Here is a 23,098-nt window from a genome sequence, read left to right on the forward strand (position 1 = left end):
TTGTGTAAAGAGAGAAAAGCCAAACGGAGTGCATGTGCAGCTGCTCTCCACCGCCGTTGAAGGACTGCAAATCGCTTTCGACTGCCCAACGCCACATGCATCCATCCTATTTTAAATCTCATCGTAATTTTTCTTCTTCCCCACCCCCGAAAAAGACCATTTCCAAAACTTATTAAAATCTTTGCAGGAATAAGACAAACACAGCCTTAAATTTCTGTCTCTACTGTTCTTCCTAGCTAGTCGGTCTTATTACATATAATTGTAGAGCCAGCCCTCTAGGCTCGGCTCTACGGCTCTGTTTTTGTTTTGGAAAAAGGCTATAATAATGTTCAAGTTGCCTGTATATGTTTATTAATCTATTAATTGAATTGGCAATTGGTCAGGTCAGTAAACAAAATTCAGATACGATTCAATATGGTTGAGAACATAAAACATTCTGACACATTTTTTGGTCCATACCCCCTACTTGCTTCCTCAATCAAATTTATTAGAATCGCGGCCACTATTACTACTGTTTTTTTTTGCTCGATCTCTTTCTTCTTCTTTTGGATTTGCTTTATGATTTTCTCTCCAATGAATTCAAGATGCATATCTACCACTCAAATTCGTCTAATAAATACAAAAACCATCCCATTTCCTCTCGAATTAGTTCCTTCGACGTTGCTTCTCATTAGTACCCATTTGTGTGGTGTCAATGCGCGCAAGATCTACAATTCTTTCAAGTTGAATATTCGCATTAAAGTTTATATATATATATATATATATTGAAATACATTAAAATTCTTCTAGTTGTTAGCCAAGAAGAAAGAGTTAGTATTAGTTTGTTCTTAGTATTTGGCTCTTAATCAGGAAGATTGGAACACTAATGCCGAGAATCACGGTTGTATAATCTTGTCAATCAATTTTAGAATCCAGGGTTATCGTTTTCCATGCAGATCTCTTATCTTCTTCATTAATATGATTTCCATCATTTAAATTATCACTAAATAACCCATGCAGGGGGAAGATGCCAAATCCAGCTAACATCATCGTACAAAAGTAAACCACACGGAGAGCCACACATGGCCTTCGTCTTTATATTGGTTGGGTCTTCGTTAATATTATTAACTCAAATGAGATTATATAATTAGCCCAAACAAAAGGGTTTTTAAAAAGGTCGTATCAAAATGTCGTCACCCACGTGCTGGGCTCTACGATTCAGCTTCACAAAGGTCACCTGCAGGCTGCAGTGACTCAACGTGTTGGCTGCTATTTGGACCGTCCGTGATAAGGACGGGACCCACCCGTGAGAGAAGAGAGGAAGCTAAGTTGAGTTTGGAAAGCCACCGAAATTAGGGTTTTTTTTTTTTTAAAAAAAATAAAATAAAATTATGACGTCATAATTCAGTTTGTATTTTTGGACCCTCTAGAAGAAAACATACATAGTGAGGTTTTTTTAAGTCTTTTAACCCAAAGCTCTTCGTGAAATCAACGGCACTCCTTACGCCAAAAATAGGGTTTTTTTTTTTTTTTTTGGGATATTGTTGCTGAATTTTCTTTGCGATTTTGTTTGGTAGCTGAGAAAAGACGAGAAAAAGGAAAGAGAGGAAAATAGAATTTGACGATTGAGATTTTGATGAGTCAGGAAATGCGGCAAAAATAGATTAATCTCATATTTTGTTGGATGTTTTTTTCCTACGTTGGTGTTCATAAACTGACTTGTCTTTGCTTTTGAATTTTCTCAAACTCTCTTGAGTCAGACGTTGTTGTTTTGATCCATGGATATCATATCTTGTTTGTTTCTTAATATAATATAGAATATCTATGATATGGTGGGTTTGCGTCTAGACTCTAGAGTGTTTGCATTAGCAAACAAGCTAGTCATTTTCTTTCGAGATTTGGCTTAGCTCTTGTAAAATTAATTATAATATTCAATTTTTTTAATGATTTAAATTTGAAACCAAATTCTTCTTTCCAATTCTCCTATCCTTTACTTCTCCCTCTCTCTTGCCCCATTGGCGCCAGACAACGTGAACGAAGGACATGGAAATTCTTTTCATACAGTCAAAGGAAAAATTAAATACGGTTACCAGAAAAGATTTGGGCATTCATTTCACCCACCGCCTACCCCGAAAGTCCCACTAGACGGCTATAGCAGTCTCATTACTCATTAGTGTGAATGTAAAAACGTGCCTCCCCTCCCAATTAGTTTATATATAAATAAAATTACCTTGAAATTAATTATTTCTTTTTTTGATATTGAGAAATGTTATTTTTTTTTTTCATAAACTTAGTTTAACAATAAATACATAATAATGAAAAGGCGTAGAGGTAAATGTGAATAGGATTTAAAAAGAAGAAGAAAGAAAGCAAGTAAAATAAAAAATAAAAAAGAGTGACAAGGAAAAAGGAAAAAGCAGAGGGAACCAGAAAAGAAAGAAAAAGGGCAATTGCGGCAAATGGGCGATGCTTGCATGTGCGTATGGAAGTTTACTAGCAATGAGAGCAAAACAAAGTATACCCCACAAGGATTGTGGGGGGATTTCCCGCTGTGAAAGCAACAAATCCACGCGCCCTCGACCCACAAAACAACCTTTCAAACCCAAAAGAGACTTAATTTCATTGTTATACTCAGCGGTTTTTTGGTCCCAAAAGCCTGAAAGCGTTAGTTATTTGTGGCTGTGAGCCTGTGCCTAAAAGCTAAAGGGTCCCTAGCCCTTACCCAGTTACCCTTTCCCAAAGTTCTATATATTGGCCCCTACCCCCTCCCATTTTTCTCACTCAACTGCCTCGCATTTCCTCTCTCACACTCTTACTTTTGAAGATTCAGTCTCCATGTAAACATTCTTACTGTCTCTCACATTTCGTTTCTACCTAAACCAACTTCAGAAAAAAATGTTAACAGTTTTTGGGGAATTTGTGAAAGTCCTAAATGTCTCTCCCTTGTTTGTTTGTTTGCAGGAAAATGGCTCTCGCAGGGTTTTTCTTGGTGGGTTTTCTTGCAATGGTCTCATCCGTTCATGGGTATGGTGGCGGATGGGTTAACGCTCATGCCACCTTCTACGGTGGGGGTGACGCTTCCGGAACAATGGGTATGTATTTCGTACGAATCGAGTGCATTTCCTCTCTTCTTTCTTTATGAGATTCTCAATCAAACACATGAAGCGCCCCATTCTGACTGATGTTTTTTGTTGATGAAATTTGTGCAGGCGGAGCTTGTGGGTATGGGAACCTGTATAGCCAAGGGTATGGGACGAACACTGCAGCTCTGAGCACTGCTCTGTTCAACAATGGTTTGAGCTGCGGGTCTTGCTACGAGATCAAGTGCGTGGGTGACCCCAAATGGTGCCTGCCAGGCTCCATTCTCATCACAGCCACCAATTTCTGCCCACCAAACAATGCTCTCCCTAACAATGCAGGGGGTTGGTGCAACCCTCCTCAGCACCACTTTGATCTTTCTCAGCCTGTCTTCCAGCACATTGCCCAATACAGAGCTGGAATCGTGCCTGTCGCTTACAGAAGGTATATAATATATCTATAGGCTTGCTGTTTTTCAGCATTATTTTTTCTTCATCGTTATCGGAGCCGGAGGGATGGTAAATATTTAACACAATTTGTTTTGGTGGGTGGGTTTTGTAGGGTAGCATGCAGGAGAAGGGGAGGCATAAGGTTCACCATCAACGGCCATTCCTACTTCAACCTAGTCCTCGTCACAAACGTGGGTGGTGCTGGTGACGTACATAGCGTTGCCATCAAAGGTGCCAGAACAGGGTGGCAGGCAATGTCAAGGAACTGGGGCCAAAACTGGCAGAGCAACACCTATCTCAACGGCCAGAGCCTGTCATTCAAGGTCACCACAAGCGACGGCCGTAGCCTGGTCTCCAACAATGTCGCCCCATCAGGGTGGTCCTTCGGTCAGACCTACAGCGGTGCTCAATTCCGCTAGACACAGGAGATCCCAACCCATCCACGTGGTGGGGGCCTCCCCTCTATATTTTTAGCCGTAGTTTGGTAGCTTAGGGTTATATTTTTAATCTATAATATAATATAATATACTAAGTACTTACGACTCTCCTCTTGGTATGCTAGGGATTATTAGATTTAGTGTACTACATCTACGGGGTCCGTCCAAAATGTGAAGGGCTTATTTTAAAATGGCCCTTCATCATTTTAACCATATTGTATTGTATTTTTCCTTCTGTTGTGAGGCAGAAGTTGGCCGAGGTGGACTGTCACCACCCGCCACTACTATTTCAATACTTTTTTTTTGGAATTTTTAGGATCATTTTTCCTTTTTATTATCTCAATTAATGTAATCAGCTTTTGCTGATGACTATATTTTATATATGGTCCTTGCTTGTAATGTTTGAACTTTGATGGGATTTTGGAGATTTATCAACTCTAAATTTCCAATTTCCCACTAGTAATGAGAAGAGTGTTTTATTTTACTTATTGCCCATTATCCTTTTATTTTATTTAATAGTATTATTAGAATTATATTGAAATGCTTTTGGTCTGCCATGAGTGGTCCATGCTTTCCCTAAAAAAAAAACAAGCAGTGGTCCAGGGCTCCATGTGCTCTTACAGTTTAAGTTTCTAGAAATATGCAACGACGACGTAATTCGAGAAAAGTCATTTTGGGCCTTGGCACAACATATATATTAACTCTTATTTTATTATTATTTATAATGAGTTAATTAATATATGTATAGCAGCATGCAATTAATTAAGTAGAGAACTAACAGCTCCCTGTTTTGGAAGACCCATAAAAAGTACCGAAGCAATTAAGTATGCTTTCAATGTTGTTAGTTGAGATTTGAATTTGCAGACTTACCTACCCCCAAAGTCGTTGGATGAAGATTTCCTAGAATTGTTATAATTCAGACCAATAATCATTTGGTCCTTTTCTAATTTAAAAAATTTCAATTAATTTCTTTTAAACAAATAAAAAAATATGTCAATTAAATTCCTCCACTTAAATCGATCCTTTTAAAATATCATTAATTGTAATTTAATCATAGAGGCGGCTGTGTACAATACGCAGGCCCAGCAACCTCCAAACCCTAAACCCAACCGAGGGCTGCTGCCTGCATTTCCGAACCAATCAACAGAAAGAAAAGAAAAAAAAAAAAAAAATAAAGGGAAAAAACTTGATGGTTGAGAGTTGAGAGATGGCCAGAAAGCAAGGACGAGCAAAATAAATGGCACAAGAATAATTGATTTTGGCCATACAGAGATAAATGGGTGGTTTGTTTGTTGAGGTACACGTTAGGTTTGATTATAAATATTTTATTAAGTATAAATTGTGTCTAATTTCATTCTTCTATAGTTGATAAGTTATTTGAGTTGAAGTGATTTTACTTGGTCGTCAAAATTGTCGTGTTTGATGTTTTTAGGGCTTTACTTTTTATATTCTGTCACTTTGCAAAATTTCAATAAGATTATTAAACAAAATTATTGACATAAAACTATGAAAAAAGCGTAAAAAAAAAAAAAAAAAAAAAAAAAAAAAAAAAAAAAAAAATCTCCATGTAATTACTTCAAACTTAGAAAGTCCAAAAGTAAAAACGGTGTGCATTGGGATGCCTCTTCATTTGAAGTGAAATGGAAAGAAATAATTTTACCCTCCAAATTTTGTTTTGTTGAATCTAATAGTATACATAGTATCTCGTCATTTAAATGGTAATATATACACCATTAGATCTCTAAAATCAAATGTGTAGGATCCTCTCCATTTCCCTTCAAAGGAAAAATAATTATGCAATTTAAGTTATAAGGAAATGCTAGATGTTCTTCTGGTGTCCTTCTAACTGTGATGTGACTTTTAAAATCATCGTTGAATTTAAGATTATCATTATTGACTTTTAATCTATTGGTGATTTTAAAAGCCTAATTACAATTGTGAGGACATTAGGAGAACACTAGAAGAACACTTGGTATTTTCGTAAGCTATAATCCTACTAAGAAAAGTAAAACATTAACTTTTTTTGGGTGAGTTGCTTTATAGAAAAAATTTCCAGATGTACGTGGGTAGGTTGATAGATAATTAAGGCTGTGATTAACACCCTAAAGTTGTAAGGAGAATTAGATAATCTTTTAAACTTAGAAGTGATGGCTTATTTATTCGAAGAAACAGGAAGCTAGTCCCCATCATCTGATTCGTACATACATATGCATGCTGGCATCCAAGAGAGACATAGTAATATAGTCATATCATATGATTCATACAGCTATTGCAATCTATATATGCTGGCATCCAAGACATTAATAGTAATATGGTCCTATCATATGATCCATATTAACTATTGCATCTCTATGCTGGCATCCAATATATATCATAAACTGATCATGATAGACATAGACTTGTTTCTTTTTCTTGGCCTTTCCTTTTTCGTACTTTTGCTTGGAAAGTTTGTCAAGTCATTGTTTTGATCAACCGAATCAGAATAAACGAGTCACACTCTAGAAATCAACCCAAAGATGACATCAATTCAAATTATTTAATTCAAATCATTTTTTAACTGATCAGAAACTAAAAATTTTTTGATGTATTATGTACTCACAACTTTCACCATGGGCGCTACTACCAGTACTACCGGCAGCTTTTCCGCTTTCTCCTTCCATCAGAAAGATCTTCTCTGGAGTTGCGAAAAATCCTAATGAAATTGGGTAATTGAAAGAAATTGAAAGTCTAATACCCATAATTGAGAGTTTTTTTAAACATTAGGGAAATATGTGTGAAAACGAGTGAAAGTTCAAAAAAGATTTTTGTAAAGTAAAGTTTCCCTCTAATTTTAGTACATCAATTGCAGTAGCAATGACAGGCAAGAGTTATCTTTCCGGACAGGAACAGGGAACTAATAATGTGCCATATTTATGAGAAGACAGTGCATTATGAAATTGAAGACGAAATTATCAGCAGATATGTGATTTTGGGTAACTGTAATTGCTATACATAATTTAATTTACAGTTCAAGTTGCTAAGAGGGAGCAAAGGAAGGCAAATTCTGGCTGCCATTAGTATCCTTGGCACCCAAAAGATGTGGGAGAAGCACAAACAACTCAGCAGACCTGTTAATATATAATTTGTATATAGAAGATTTAATATCATAATGCGGTGCCTCATTCAAGGGAGTCAGCACCATTCCTTCTGGCCGGTGACTAATGTCAGCGCAGTCATATGCTTAGTGCTATACATCACTTGCTGGTTGCCTCCTATATTTGCACGGCAAAGCTAACCATGGGAAAAAAAAACCTTAATGGATGAGTAGCTTGTTAAAGCAATATGATCCAAGTTCAAGAACTCCATCTGTGAATGAATGGAAAGATGGCTCATGCATCTCAGTTTGGTTGCTGCAACAGACAATGATAATATTTGTAAGAATCCAGAAGTATTTCCACTAACCAAGGCACAAGCAACCTCCCTACTCAAAAGAAAACAATTTTTTTCTTGAAAAGAAAAAAGAATAGAAAGGAACAAGGTTACTTCATTTCTTTATTCACATATGCAACTTTGTGTGTCTATATTATATTACAGAAGTATATGCGATATTTCGTCCTTGTCAGGAAAAACAAATTGTGCTATATTTCTTCCTAGGAGTTTCAAAGGTCAATAAGTCATTGTAGAAGGAAGACAGCATTATGTGGAGACTGGTTTGGTTTTCATGAGACTTCACACCCTTGATTGATTTTCCTATCTTAAGAAGCTTTAACGTGATTTCAAAAACAAAAAAAAAAAAGCTTTAACGCAAATATTAGTTTGATGCTTACCTGGGCATACAAATGTTCATCAAACATGGTAACTGGACAAGGCCCAGATGTGGAAGCCCAACTATGCTGAGTAGTCTCATACCCTGGTCTAGGAGTTTCAAAGCTTCCATTGACATGATAATCCACAGGGTTTTCTTGTGGGTTCATCTGTGCTGATGATTGGAATTTAGTATCATTCAACAAGTTGAGATTGTACGGCACATAAGGATATTGCCCACCCAGTTGTAGCCTCAGAGGGGCAATTCTGGTTAACTCATTCAGAACACCATTTTCTTGCCCAGAATTAGGAATCTCTGAACTTTTACCTGTGCCAAAGTAACCAGAATAACTCCCAAGGGAGGAGGTTGCAGGGCACTCCACATCCCTAGAAGGAAAGGCAGATTAATCCAATGAGTTGACTATCAGATTAAGGCATCATTTGAACTCTTCCATGAAAAATCATCATACCCTCTGTCTAAATTTGTACCATATCATTTGCTAAGTCAGATTTATCTCTTGTTTGTAGAATGCTTCTTGTTAGAGAACATTTCTTCCAATAATAAGACACGACTTCATCATGCTTTTTTTATTTATTAATTTCTACTTTTCTTTTTAACACTGCTTATGAAAAGGCATAACCATTCTATACACAGATCTGGACAGCGTAATGTGAAAAATGCTTCTCAGGAGAACACTCACCCATGGGAAAGCAAGTTTGGGTCCTCGGATAAAAGCATATGGTGGTTGTCATTATTAGGAATCCACGATAAAGGTTGGAGCTGTTGCTCAGCACTCATCCTGAAGGGTATATGCATCCCATTTTGGAACTGCAAGATATGGCTATTTAGATTACAGATTATATGATCATTCCAAGGAAACACATCATCAGCAAAATATCCTTACACCAGTTAAGTCATTCTTTACCTGATTATTGCATTCTAATGACATAAGTTGCTGCTTTTGTAGATTCTCCTGCTAAAAAGAAAAAGTAGAAGGCATTAATGACTATAGAACTGTCGACAACAAAAATGAGATGAAGTGAGGTGTCTAATTTTGGAGACTCTAAAGAAAAGGATATCAAGGTCATATGTGTTTTCCTATCTTTGACTGGCTCTTCTTCCCTGACTCCTTAATGAAGTCATGCACACACTCTAGCCTCTAGGTGTTGGCACTGTATTGTTTCTCATCCTTTTACAGCACTTTTCCAAAGAATAAAAATTTTATTGAGTGCCAAATCATTCATATACCTCCTTTGGATCCTTTTTGTGTTCAAATTAGATATGAACCAAACAAGACATTCTTCTCATAGGCAACTGTGCTTGATAATATCATAGATGTAGATCATCTAATCATTTATTCTCTCATAAATAGCTCGCAAACCAATTCTAAATAAATCAAATTTCAATCACTTTTTCTTTTATTGAACCAACACAATCCACAGTTATCAGTCAAGTTCATAAGTTTGGAGCAAAATCATACCCACTGTCAACCAAGGTATTTGAGGACAATGGTCTTAAAATTGGACAAATAAAGACGAACTTATTAAAATCACACCTACCACAGAAATTAAAGGCATACCTTATGTGTTTGAATTTGGTTGAGTGATTCCCTAAGTGAATCTTCCATTTGCCCCAAATCTTCTACAGTATTGATCTTATCAGGATTTATCCAATAGCTGCAGAACTCAAAATAATATAAAACGAATTAGGATGGTGACCAATCATAATATGGGATTATATTAAAGAAACCAAACAACCTAACTCCACAACCAAATATTTCCAGGCATTCACCTGAGTCTTTTATGTATTTCAGAAAGTCGGTTCTCTAATGCTCTTGCTTGATTAGTCAGATCCTGCCCAAAGCAATTTAGGAATACATGTCAGCAGCAAGAGCCGTAAATGATAATAGATAACATTATATTAATCAGTTCCAATACATACCTCGATAGTTTGAGAACTGAAACAAGAAGAAAAGGGAAAAAAGCAATTAGTTCAATTTCATACTTCTGAAAAACATAGTAAATCAAGTAAGTTTCTACTTGGAACAAATTTATGTCAACTTCAAATACCTTGTGCCGAGAAATTCTTGTATGTTTACGTCATGGTCCAACTTCTTAAAAGTTTTCTTGAGTGCCTAAACTCTCAAAGAGAAAACAAAAAATTATGTAACAGACAATGGTGATGAATGCATACATGAAAGAGACATAAAGAGGAAATAAATATTTCTTTTATGGAGGATGGGTCTTAAGACAGGACTTACTTCAAGGCTTTCCAACTTCCTGTTCCAATTCAGTGAAAATGGTTCAATAACATTGTCATAACCAAGTAGATGATGTAAAATAATGTGATTTTTTTTTTTTTTTCTAGTTGGAAAAATTGAATTTACCTTTTTGCTCTTTCCTGTGGAGTTAGTTGCGCGAATTTTGCGATAACCTCTTCGATGCTACTAAACTCACCAAAAGTAGGAAAGGAGAAAGGAGACAAGAAAAGGCAAGCCTTTAATTAATAAACAATAATAATACAATAACAATGGTAATCATGATACTAATTGTAATATTAAGTTTTTTTTATCATGCTGTAGACCTATAATCCCCTTTGATTAAACTTTCCTTCATTAAAAGTTAGAATATTGAAACAAAACAACAACAGCAACAAGAAGAATAGCAAAAAATACAGTGATAACAACAATACTAATACTATGTTTATGGTTGCATGAAAGTCATCCACACTGGTCCATAAGTATCCTATATATTACTTACATTATCAACAATGTTTTGTAGATGATTTTATTTAACTAAGAAAAAGGGCTGTACGGTCATGATGGTTATAGTGTGTGTAATCTTTTCAGCAGATATAATATGGTTGCAAGACCATGTCGCATCCTATACTTGCCATAACTAATTCTGGTAAAGTTAGCAGGCCATATTGGCAAAAAAGCTTCCAAATTCCAATTCCGTGTATATCTTTAAGAATCATTGGCACATACCAATTGTAAGTTTATTTCTTGAAAGTTCTAAGTACCAACAGTTGATGATTGGGTGCTAAGATCACATGAGATCAGATTATTTCTAATTAATTCTTGCCCCAATTCAAATCTCCCCTTCTCCCTCTCCTTAGGGCCAACTACTTATCAAAAAAAAAAAAAAAAAAATCTTGCCCCAATTCTCTGCCATTCTCCCACTCATTTGGTTTAAAAACAGTTCTAGTAAAAATTTTGGATGGTCCAAGTAACTCCAAACAAAATTATAGTGAGAAAGTCTCCAGTGCTTCATGTCTGCTTGATTGGTATTCCGGTCTCTGCTTGATCAATCATGCATAGTCTGCCTACTATTCTTTTTAAGTAATAATTGATATCTCCAGGAGAAATTACACCTACACATTTCACACCTCATATAAACGAAGTATACATGAAAGATCTCATCGATAACCCTAAACAAGAAGGAGCTGCTCTCGATGTGAAGACTAGCGGCAAAAGAAAGAAAAGGAATTGGAAGCCCTAGGGTAGAACACCCCCATATAAGCTTTAAAAAAGAAAGCAGCAAACTTTCGGCAATAAAATTTTTCTAAGGTATAGTTACAGTACACAAGGAGTATAAAGGAGAAATTAAGATGAGCAGCAAAAGAAAGAAGAGGAATCGGATTCCCCAAAACAAAGCTCACCATAAGCGTTTGAAGGAAAAAAAAAAAACAACACAAAAAGACTCATTATCATTATCTTACTTTTGTTTTAGCCTTTCCTCGATGCTGGTCCTAGCTTGCAAACCTACATGGCAAAGTGCAAAAGGATCTCTAGTCCCTTTTATATGTTGCCTTCTTGTTTTAAGCACTGCTTACTTCATTTCTTGAACTATCTTCTAATTACTTTGCCTACATAATTATTATTTAATCTGTAGCTCAAGCATTTTTCCTCATTTCTCATTATAATTGTTGCATATGTTAAGATCTAGTTCCTTCATAATTTCAAGCTTGTCTACTATTATAATAATTTTATAAACTCATGTTTGAACCTCTTTCATATATTTTAGATATTCAGGTAGTATTTGATGTTTTCTTAGATATATCCCTTTCTTCGTCTAGTCAGTCACTCCCTGCAACTCCAAGCCAAAATGTGCATGTTTTTTCCACCACAATGGCCCACATGCACAAAACAAACAATGTCGACTACTAACGCATAAGATATAGCAAATTCAGGGATCAACTAGAAGAATGAGTCAATGATGCTTCATACCTTCTGATTTCTTAACACCGCATGTTTTAAATAACCGTGACTTACCTTCTAATGATTTTGGATAATTTAATGGGCAAAAATTACACTTAAGGATTAATGTTTTGTGCTATCCCTATTTACCCCTAAAATGAAGAACTGAGAAAACCCAATTTGATGCATTATCTCCCTTCCTAAGTCTAGGCCATCATTGTCCTTAGAGTTCATCAAACATTGATTCCGTATTATGTGAATAAGTAGGAGAACAAACGAGAATACCTGCGCATTCCCCTGCATAATGAAGGCTTGCCGGTTGGTGAGAACATGAGAAGAACAATGTCTATGTCGCATAGTATGGACAACTCATTAGCCTTTTTCATGATGCCGTTCTTCCTTTTAGCATAGGTCGCTTGACGACCATTAGTGTTCTCCAACCTCTTTATCTTGAGCTTTACCCTTCCCATCCTCTACAATGTTAACCACAAAACTTAGCCCAGAATACCTATGAGAGTACAAAATCTTCCAAACCCTACATAAAAATTATCATGTTGCTCCTAGTAAATTCTCATGCACCAATTTCAAATTAATCCTCCACACTTGAACAATTCCAGCATGCACTTCAAAATGACATAAGCATCGCAGGACGTCAATATGCAGCAATTACATGTCACCTCAAGTTTGCAAAAGGAAACAAAACTGAAGGACTTGAAAATCCTTAAAATTCTAAAACCTAAGGAACCAAAACCCACTCTTCTGCGGTTTAGGGAATTGTCAAATTGAAATAATTGAAAATTGAATGACCCAAGATAAAACCACCAAAATTGACAAAACCCATTTAAGCATTATAGCCAGAATCACAAGCAAACAAACCTACTTTATCATTCAGACACCTCAGAAACTTTCGGAAACATGGTCAGAAAAAACAAAACACATTGAGAGTAGGAGAAACGAAAAGGTTTACCCAGAAAACAAAGCAATCGCAATATCCAAACGTCTAAAATTTGGTCGGAGAGCCAGATGATTCAGACAAGAGGAGATTCAAATGCAACGAGAAGGAGAGGAGGATCAGAGAGGTGTGAGCTTACATATAGATTATATTACACGACCGGGTGACCGGAAAAATCGGTCATCGATGTAAGCGGGAGAATCGGGAGCGTCAGAAATCTCCAAACCAACCAAACAAACTCACTTAATTTGTGCCCTTCGCGCCCTCGAGGCTCATTCGATGGTTGAACATCGTGGAAATGTCGCTGAAAATTCGGTTTGGTTTGGGCAGTTGGGTTTTTAGATGTCCTTCTTCACCCATGTAATATGTAATTTAGAATGAATAAAACCAAGGTTATGATTGTCTTTGGAAGGAAATGGAAGACGGTAAATAGTTTTGAAGATTCTGAAAACCAGCGGGTGGAATGGGAAAGATTTGGATCACAACAACCCAACTTGAACAAATCCTCACCCCCTTTGCTAACCGTTAAGATTTATCTTTTTCAGAAACCTTGCTGACAGACGTCCTAAATCTAATCACCTACTCCCAACATCTTCTCACTTGTATGAATTTCCTGATTTTGGACTTACTTTCCAATTTCCATAATTGGAATTCTTATACATTCTTATCATCCGACATCTTGCGTACATGTTGTCACAATCACAAACAATATATTCAGACATCCAAATAATTGGGATTACTTTTTGCACACTCCTTCTTACTGTTTATTTGGCATTTCGATCATAGCTTAAAAATGAGAGAGAATTCTTGAGATATCTGTCATAACCTCGTTCATACACCTAATAAGACCCACCACAACAAGAACCTCTAATTTTACATATTTACCAAGCCAAAGCTCTAAAAAGCTCTTTAATTATTTTTTCACAAATTTTGTGTTGAGTTCGTGCTGAGTTCACGAGTTGTGTCAAAAAAAGCTAGCCATAAATGTTATTTGTCGAATTCAAATCATATTGAAGCATGAATATAAAATTATATAAGTCAACCATAACTTAATTCATTTAGTTAAACGGGTCAAACTCATCAACTTTAAGTTGGTAGTTTTTTTCTAAATAGGTTCATGTCACATTTGTGAGTTGTATAAAAAATTGTTAGTATAAAGTTGTAAGAGTAATGTTAAAAATTATATTTTTATTTTATAACTTTCTCATAGTATTAATACATTTAAATTTATTGCTATTAAAACATTAAAGATTAAAAATTAATGGGAATTGTGGGATAAAAATACATTACTAAAGTTGTAACCCATTGACCAGTTAACCATATTTCGGATAACAAACAACAATAAAAGCAGCTAGAATCCCTCTCTTCTTTCGGGCCTCAAAAGAAAAATGATCATCCGATTCCATCTCCCAAGTCAAACTCCCCGTCTCATCCCTCACTCCTCAAAACCTTCCAAAACCCCACGCTGCTCCCTCACTCCCCTTCCCAAACCTTCTCTTCCCAACTCCGACGCAGGCCTCCTCTTCCGCGAGAAAATCATATACCTCGAGAACCTCAACGTCAACTCCCACAAGGCCCTCCGGCTGAACCCAGACTTCCGCGCCGCCCCACTCGCCTCCCTCATCTCCGTCGAGCGCTGCCTCTCCTCCTTCGGCATCGGCCGCTCGTCCCTCGGCCGCATCCTCGACATGCACCCGCAGCTCCTCACCTCCGACCCCCATTCCGACCTCTACCCAATCTTCGATTTCCTCCTCAACGAGGTCCCCGTCCCCTTCCCTGACCTCCCCAAGTCCATTATCCGATGCCCCAGACTCTTGGTCTGCAGCGTCACTGATCAGCTGAGACCCACCTTGTCTTTCTTGAGAAACTTGGGCTTCGTCGGACCCCATTCCCTCAACTGCCAAACCACATTGTTGTTGGTTTCCAGCGCCGAAGGTACCCTTTTGCCCAAGATTCAGTATTTGCAAAGTTTGGGGCTTTCGTATGAGCAAGTGGTCAACATGGTGATAAGGTCACCTGGATTGTTGACGTTTAGTGTAAGGAATAACTTTTCGCCCAAGGTAAAGTATTTCTTGGAGGAAATGAAGGGGGACATAGCGGAATTGAAGAGGTTTCCGCAGTATTTTTCGTTTAGTTTGGAGGGGAAGATTAAGCCCAGGCATAGGCTTTTGGTTGAGTACGGCTTGACGCTTCCTTTATCCGAGATGTTGAAGGTTAGCGATGGAGAGTTCAATGCGCGGTTGATCGAGATGCGGTTACGGTCGATGGATGGCAGGTAGTTTTAGTCTGTAAAAGTTGAGTGGTGCTTTATATTTTTTGTTAATTAATTGACAGTGAGAATGTGATTATTGTAGCGAGATTAGTGATGTATGTTATGTATGTTTCTGTGGACAAGCTTACAGTTTCTACAAGAAAAGAAAGATTTTTGAGTTTCTATGTATGTAACTATGCGTTAGCTTTGGTAATGGTAGCTTTGCGTCTTATGTTTGCAGTAGCCAGTAAGCCAGTGGCAGTAACTATTTAGACATATATGGATGGTAAAATGCAAAATTTTTACCTGGAATGTTTGAACTTGTTTTACCTTGAAAGATTGTTGATTATTGAAATGCACAAAATCCACTAACATTTTCTCCTATTATGGAGTTTCTAGTCATTCCCACAACTAATTTGGTACTGAATTCCCTTCAGGTGTGTTTGCACCATTGAGTTTCTTGTCTCCTTGTGTTTGCTCCAATTCTGAGCATGTGGCAAAAAATTTAAAACATGTTTTTGCTTCTCAAATGCTGAAACTCTTCTCAAATACCAATTATCCAAACGGATTTTTAAATCTGATAACACCGCTAACACATTTTTCAAAACAAACTACAAAACTATTTTCAAAATACCAAATACTTTTAAAAGAATAACTAACCACGCTCATTTTTTCAGGTCTGGATGTTGCTTGTTATATATATATATATATATAGTGGCGGCTGGCGTGGTGGCAGCCAAAACCATCTGGCAGCCCCATAGTGGCAGCCAGATCACCACCTCAGTGGCTGCCACTAGGCAGCCACCACTCATGAACCCCCTCCAGCAACCCATTTCTGTTTTTTTGAAAACAATTTATCAGCTTTTTGTTTTTTTAGAAACACTTCTCAAAACATAATGAATTTTTAGCTTTTTTGGTCCTACTCTGACCTCTCTTTTATGTTTTGGTCGTGGATGTCATATGTACTTTGATATTGATGGATGGCTTTTATAGTTATACTGAGCTGGAAATTTGATGCTAATATCATTTCCTAAAGGCACGCCCCTGTGAGATAATTCTGGAGTTGTATTGCGTATTGTGCGGGTGAATGATACTCATGACTTCCCTTTACATGAGTGTTGCTTATCTTCCTAGACTTCTTGGAACTTGATTGTTCAGGTGTGATCATATTGAAGCTTGGTTTTCTGCTGTATAATATGAAGGTATCATATTCTGCATTATCTTGATGATGCTAGCCTAGTGGATCCCGTAGCTTGAGCTCACTTGCTAAAACTGGCTCTAATTTTTGAATTACTAGTTCAGCCTCACCTGTAGTGCTTTTACAGATGTTAACATCCAACAAATACCTGAGTATAATATGTGGTAAGGGAAGTCATCCTTAGGATTTCCTTTTTCAACTTGCAAAATTGTGTGCACATTCTAACCTTTTTGTTATTCAACATGGGCAATTTTGTCTAGCCATTCATGAAATGCAGTCAGTCATTGATCAAAGCCTTGCCTAGGATTAGTTAGCAAATTATTCTTTTAATTTTTTACTCCAATTTGGCATTATTCTTCAATGTCTGTTTAATAAGCATCAATCCTCTAGGATGCTGCTCGGAGGTCATTAGATATATCTCCTCTGATTGGGCCTCAGGCCCTTCTTGATGCTCCAAGAGATTTGCTTTGAGGAAGCTCAATGGTTCTCTATCATGGAGAGGGAGTGGCTGGATTCAGTGCTGCTATACATTAGATGCTCTTTTTATTTTATTCTCTGATGACCTCTCACATGTTGGCTGCCCTGTTTCTCCATTTTAAATAGCATTATTTCCTATGAAATTTTGCTTGGATTTAGACTGTTGCCTGGAATTGCCTTGTGATGAAGTATCAGCAATTCAAACTTGATTCAGAGAAGTAAACTCTGTGGGGCTAGCTTTTGTTAGTTATCTTTGAAAGGGCATCCTTTATTATAGCTGACATTACAGTTGGAGTTTTATATTAGTTCCTGTTACTATGCACCTGGCTACGGGGAGTTGTTGCCTAGATAAGCCTTTCTTTCTTGGCATAACAATGAGTGCATCAGAGTATTCATATCTCATAACTATGTTGTTTTTTAGTCAATTTGTCGAACTGCTGCTCAGACCTATTCTTGCAGTGTACTAAACGCAACATAATCTTTTTGATATTTCTGAAGTCTCTGAATTATTGGGACCCTATTGATGATATGAAATTGTAACACTCTCATACCCCTTTTTCTCGTTTGTTGTCTTCAATTAGGCATGTGCATATAATGAATATATTGGTTTTGGTGTGTGGATGAAAATTTCGCATCTGAGGCCTACTTTCTCTGAAACTTGATCAAAAAATTCTTTGACATGTCGATCCAGAATAATGTTTGCTATTAACATGACATGCAGACACTACGGGGTCTCATGTGGGTTGAGGTCGCTAGGCAGTTAATCTGTCACATGATTTTGATGTGCCCTTGGTTGCCTTCTATGCTTCATGGAGAATCAACTCAACACCCTCTCTGCAGACTGTATACAATCGAAAATCAATGCAACAAATGACCCGGATCATTGCGTGAACTGGGGCCGCCACAAAAGGTGGTTTGCCGAGAGAATTTATCAGAAACAGAACTACCTACACAATAACAAGAAGGAAACTAGCATTGAATAAGGTTAGATTGAAGAGAAACTTCACCACGTTATCAAAGCAAGGACATTACCCAGTGTCTCTCTCTCTGTCTCTATCTCTCTCAAAAAAGAGAGGAGAATCTTGTCTTGTCAAGTCCTAACTTTGGGTCATTGTGTTGGAGAAATGGCTTTACGTCTAATCCCCGTGTTGGACCCTCTCCCCATTGAACCTGGACTGGCACAATGGGCCAAGCCCTTTTCTGTTTTTTTGTTAAATAATTTGAGGAAGAAAAGGAACAGATGAGGCCCACTAAGACATGCTCATTTATGCCTCTGTTTTCCAATTCCTCCCATACTCCTCCATTTATAGCCGCTGATAAACCGAGAGACCGTAGAAAAGTGAATTTTCCTGGGGGTGAAAAGCCACTAACCTCTTTCAGTTAGTGGCATTTTCAAAACTATTAACCGCTTTATATAGATATATATATATATAAAACAAAAATATATTGTTTGTATGTTATATAATATAATATTAAGTTCTTAAAAAATGAGTTGCGCATGAAGCGAAGAACACTGACGCATGGGGAGTGAGGTTTTCAATTTGTCTCTTGGTCTTGTCCCAGACTCCCACACGGACAACGACACGTGTTTTCAATTGCCTCTTGTTTGTCCCACATCGAAAAAAACTCACCACTTCCACCTTCACTCATCTATATAAAGCACATATCCTTCCATGATACTCTAAATATTGCCTTAGTCAAACACTTAAGCTAGGCGAGCAAAGAGCCAAGCTTCGAGTACTCAGCTTGTCTAGCAGGCGAGCTGAGTCAAGCACAATTTTTTCTTTTAAAAAACGATTAATCGTTAACCGTTTATTACGGTTAACAGTTTTAACTAATAACTATTAACTATAACCGCCTTTTGCACCCTTAATTTTTCCTGAGCGGGTAGTAGATAGCATAGATCCCAAATCTTAGGAATTTCCATTGTACTTGATTGCACCCAGCTAGCTTGCAGGGAAGGCCATAGATTAGGACACGTGGACTTCCCCTTTGCATTAGTTGCATGGAATATAATGTGTACTAATGAGTTACATTAATACGTCTGTGTTAAAAGCAACTGAGTGCCAACAAAACCCTCTTTAGGGTATACGTTACATTAATGAGTTACCTAAGTTTCTGAAACGCACAACAATATTCATTTTACTTTTTTATTTTTTTAATATTCTCTTATTTTTTATATCATATAAATTGTTTTTTTTATTATTATTCAAATAAAAAAAAAGAAAAGTACACTTTACCCTCCCAAAATTTGGAATGATTTTTAATTCGACCTCTAATATTTCAATTTTTGCAATGCACCCCCCAAACTTGTAATTTTTTTTTCAATTCGACCAATGTTATCCCAAAATTTTCATATTGCCCTTAATTTTTTATTTTTTTATAATTTATTTTTTTAAAAAAATAGAGGTAATATGAGAATTTTTGGATAACATTAGTCGAATTGAAAAAAAAATTGCAAATTTGGGGGGTACATTGCAAAAATTGAAACATTAGAGGTTGAATTAAAAATTGTCTCAAATTTTGAGGGAATAAAGTGTAATTTTCTCATAAAAAATTACTACAAAACAATTTTTTTTTTTTTCATTTTTTCATACCAAATATTCTTACTTTTTCACTTTTTAAAAAAATTATTCTTAATTTTTTTTACATTAATCAATTTTTCTAACCCGCCTTATGGAAATGACCAATGAGGACTGCCTTTAACCAAAGTATGAGTTCATGCAAAGGAGCTATGAGTATCATTTTTTATTTGGTTTTTTGGTAAAACTCTGTTGCAACTCTTATTATATAATATAGTGAAATCACTGAAATAGATAGCTGGGTAAACGGAAAGATGCAGTGGGGTCAATTTTAGCTCAGGGTTGTTCAGAGGTTTTACTAATCTGTCCGTCAGACAATCTGTATCCACTACTGCTCTCCAGTGTCTTCTAAGTCAAAGTATCAGACCCCTCCATAAATTTTGAGATGTAGGACTTGTATTCCACTTACATACGTTCTTATTTAGAGAATGTAAGAGCATTTACGGTAGTTCACGACTTTAACAATTTATTTTTACTATTTTATTTAAATATTATTTTTTAAAGTTTTGTTTATTCTTTTTCTAACTTTTATATTTATGATTGTTTATACTTTTCTAATGGTTTATTTTAAGAATATGTCTTATTTCTCTCTCTGTATTTCTTCATCTTCTTTCTCTATTCTCACCCTATTTTGCAAATTAGCAAACTCATTATATTGTGCATAATACCTTATGTTTAACAAGTATTAACATATGGGAAGTTTCCCCTCACACTTTTTGATGGAAAAAAAAAAAAAAAAAAAACCCTAATAATATTTGTTTAATCACACTCTTTGGGAAAGAAAAAGAAAAAGAAAAAGAGAGATAGACGAAAAACAAAAAGGGAGAAAGAAAAATTATATTAGTTTAATCAATTGGTGAGTACTGTTCATTTCACTACTTTTTTTTTGTTAAAGTAATGAGGCTGAAATGTGGACATTTAGGTCATTTTACTTAAATTGTCTCACCAAAATAACCAAAAAATAGTTTTAGTGAGATTGCAAAGAGTGCTCTAAGGTGGTAATATTTTTAGTAAGATTATTTATTTATTTATTTATATTTAAAAACTAAGCAAATAATATTTAGAAATAAATGCATTTTTTGTTCATATGAGATTTGTCTCTGAGTTTTAAAAAATAATTAATCACTCCTTATAATAAGCAAAAAAAAAAAAAACATATGTTTAGGGGGTGGTCTAATCACTCTCGTTTAATATATTAATGAATTTTGTCAACTTTTCTAGCAACCGACGATAAAGAATAATTTGTTATTTTCTGCTTTCCCCAAAGAGTGATTAATGAGAGCTTTTGTCAAAATTCTAAACTACATGAATAAACAAATGCATTTATACCTCAAATTTATTATAAAAAAAAAAATCGTTTTACAATAATTAAAATTGCCAATGAAAATTTAATTTGCTTCTATTGTTATAAAACGGTCAAAGACAGAATTTTCATGGAGTAATATTTAAAACCTTCTTCTTCTTATTGAAGGCAATGGCGTAATATATATATATATATATATATATATATATATATATATATATGTATATATATATATATTGGGAAGAGGTGAAGTGAACTTGAGAGTTGAAATTAATTAGTGTGTATTTATGTTAACTTTGAACATAAACCAATTACCTTAAATGGTTTATATAATTCAACATGAAACCCTGCGCTTAAAAGTAAAAAAGCCAGAAGTCTCGTGGTTTGGAAACATAAACAGTGAGGCTTTTATGGTACGGCGTTCATGAACCGTTGGCCTGCTCTGTTTCTCTGAAGCAGCACATAGGGAGGGGTCTACGCACGTGGAACTGGTACAATCACTTGTTCTACAGTGAAAGGGAGAAAAGAAGAGTTTGAAGACTGTAGAGAAGAAAGATATATATATATATATATATATATATATATATTAAAAAAGAAAAAAAAGAAAAAGAAAAAGGGTAATGAGAAAAATGAGGTACAGACAATTCCTCTATGTTAAAACGATGAAAGGAAATCTCAAAGGAGATCAAAACCCCTGTCCTTTTTTCTTCACCACCTCCCTCTCTTCTGTCAACCTGTGCACGGTTACTTAACTTATTACTTACAACCCAATAAATAATGTACAGAAATCGAAATCCCCAGCATACCCTTCACAGTGCCTTTTGATATTTCATATATTTTTGTTGATACAGAGTACTATCCTATCCAACTCAGATCCAAACAGAGAGAGTTCAATAATTGCTTTGAAACCACCCATTTGCTCTGACTTGTTAACATCTTGGGGAAATGTGGGTAACAAACCTCTAATTTCCATAAGGGGTATTGAGTTTGCAGTGAGGTCATATCTTTTTAAGCCTGAATTCTGAATATTATTTTGTTTTCTGTATCAGTGAGGCCTACTGACTGGGAGAGCTTACTATGACAGTGTAAACTCCACAACCTTTACTACCCATATGTGGCATCACGAGGCTTTTAGATCACTCTCCTTGTTTGGATGATTCGCGGAAGTCAGTAAAAAGAAAACGGCTCTTTTCTTTTACCTTTCTCTCTCTCTCTCTCTCTCTCTCTCTCTATTACAAATAGCCTACACATGCTGACTTCAGCTTGTTTATTATTGCTAGTCTTATAGCCGGGCTGTACTCTACCGATTTGTTACTTCAATCTTGAATGATTTGAACTACTGTTGTGTATATATATATATATAATGATCACATGACATGAAGGAATATGGACATGCAACATGGCATCATCAATATCATCACCATACTGCATTCACAGTTGAGCTACACCGTACTGTTACTATTACCACTTTTTACCCAAAAACAATGAAAATTAAATATTTATGGCTTGAATGACATTCCCTCTTTCAAATAACGAGATGGATGACTTATTATAAACCTAACAATTTTTTTACATGAAATTTAAGTGGGTTAAGATTAAAAAATTTAACCCATTAATTAAATAAATCAAATTAAAATTAATTTATATAATAATTGTATGCTTTAGAAAATGATGCCAGAAGACTAGGGAGAAAAAATGATGCCACAAAAAGTAGTAGTTTTGACCCATATCCTGACCCAAGATGGGATATTGTGTAATGGGGTTGAGAAATGTCCTGTCATCAGAAATGATGACAAAGGAGCTGAGTTTCTAATCAAATTCTCGTTGCACAGACTTGAAAGAAGTTGTTGAGAAATTGACATAAATTTCCTGAGCATGAATATATCTATATATATATATTCTTAGGAATTGTGATCATTAATATTCATGGACCAAGATCCCATAAAAAAACACATGCCCGAGTCTGTGTTTGGGGTGTAAAGGTGTTGATGCTCAATATATATATATATATATACGAGATACTTTTGTTGTGTATGGAGACATGACAATAAACAATATGTATTTGATGCTCTAGCTGGTCGTAGTTGTTGATATATGTTCGTATATAGTTTCAAAATATATACACCCACACAAATTAAAAATTAAAAATTAAAAAAAGCTATAGGTCCAACCAACTAATAGAATAAAAGGTGGCTGTATGGACTATGGATTGAATGAAAATCCATTAATTTAATTAAGAATTCCAACATTTATGGTTCGCAGGTATTGGTCCTGCGTGCCACAATATTATCCTATAATTACATGTTTGTCAAACAAAATGAGGCCTAGGTTGGAGTTGTTGTAGTGGTATAGTTTGGGTCTAAAATTGGACCAAATGTGGTGTCAGTGAGCTAGCTCATGATTAAGAGAT

General features: G+C 35.9%; 3 protein-coding genes across 5 annotated transcripts; 2 read left to right on the forward strand and 1 right to left on the reverse strand.

Annotated features, from left to right (window-relative positions):
• The first annotated feature begins 2,710 nt into the window (after positions 1-2,710).
• LOC132178504 (expansin-A1) lies at positions 2,711-4,427 on the forward strand. The gene is made up of 4 exons (XM_059590932.2): positions 2,711-2,816; positions 2,941-3,071; positions 3,189-3,501; positions 3,619-4,427. Coding segments are annotated over exons 1-4 (753 nt in total). The 5' UTR covers positions 2,711-2,814; the 3' UTR covers positions 3,926-4,427.
• Positions 4,428-7,232: 2,805 nt separating this feature from the next.
• On the reverse strand, positions 7,233-13,574 carry LOC132177790 (agamous-like MADS-box protein AGL30). 3 transcript variants are annotated; one of them, XM_059590248.2, is made up of 12 exons: positions 13,017-13,574; positions 12,211-12,398; positions 10,114-10,173; positions 9,988-10,006; positions 9,797-9,861; positions 9,669-9,684; positions 9,519-9,580; positions 9,307-9,403; positions 8,653-8,700; positions 8,428-8,555; positions 7,750-8,113; positions 7,233-7,332 (listed from the first exon to the last, which is right to left on the reverse strand). In XM_059590248.2, exons 2-12 carry the CDS (start codon positions 12,393-12,395, stop codon positions 7,321-7,323), a joined length of 1,056 nt encoding a protein of 351 aa, XP_059446231.1. In that variant the 5' UTR covers positions 12,396-12,398; positions 13,017-13,574; the 3' UTR covers positions 7,233-7,320. The 3 variants fall into 3 exon arrangements, with proteins under 3 accessions (XP_059446231.1, XP_059446229.1, XP_059446230.1); XM_059590246.2 differs by having other exon boundaries at positions 8,653-8,703; XM_059590247.2 differs by lacking the exon at positions 13,017-13,574 and adding an exon at positions 12,893-12,988 and having other exon boundaries at positions 8,653-8,703.
• Positions 13,575-14,232: 658 nt separating this feature from the next.
• Positions 14,233-15,371, forward strand: EMB93 (Mitochondrial transcription termination factor family protein). The gene has a single exon (XM_059591682.2). It carries the CDS (start codon positions 14,266-14,268, stop codon positions 15,154-15,156), a length of 891 nt encoding a protein of 296 aa, XP_059447665.1. The 5' UTR covers positions 14,233-14,265; the 3' UTR covers positions 15,157-15,371.
• The last annotated feature ends 7,727 nt before the right edge of the window (positions 15,372-23,098 follow it).

The sequence above is a fragment of the Corylus avellana genome, chromosome 4, assembly GCF_965113065.1.
Source record: "Corylus avellana chromosome 4, dhCorAvel1.hap1.2, whole genome shotgun sequence".
Lineage (NCBI taxonomy): Eukaryota > Viridiplantae > Streptophyta > Magnoliopsida > Fagales > Betulaceae > Corylus > Corylus avellana.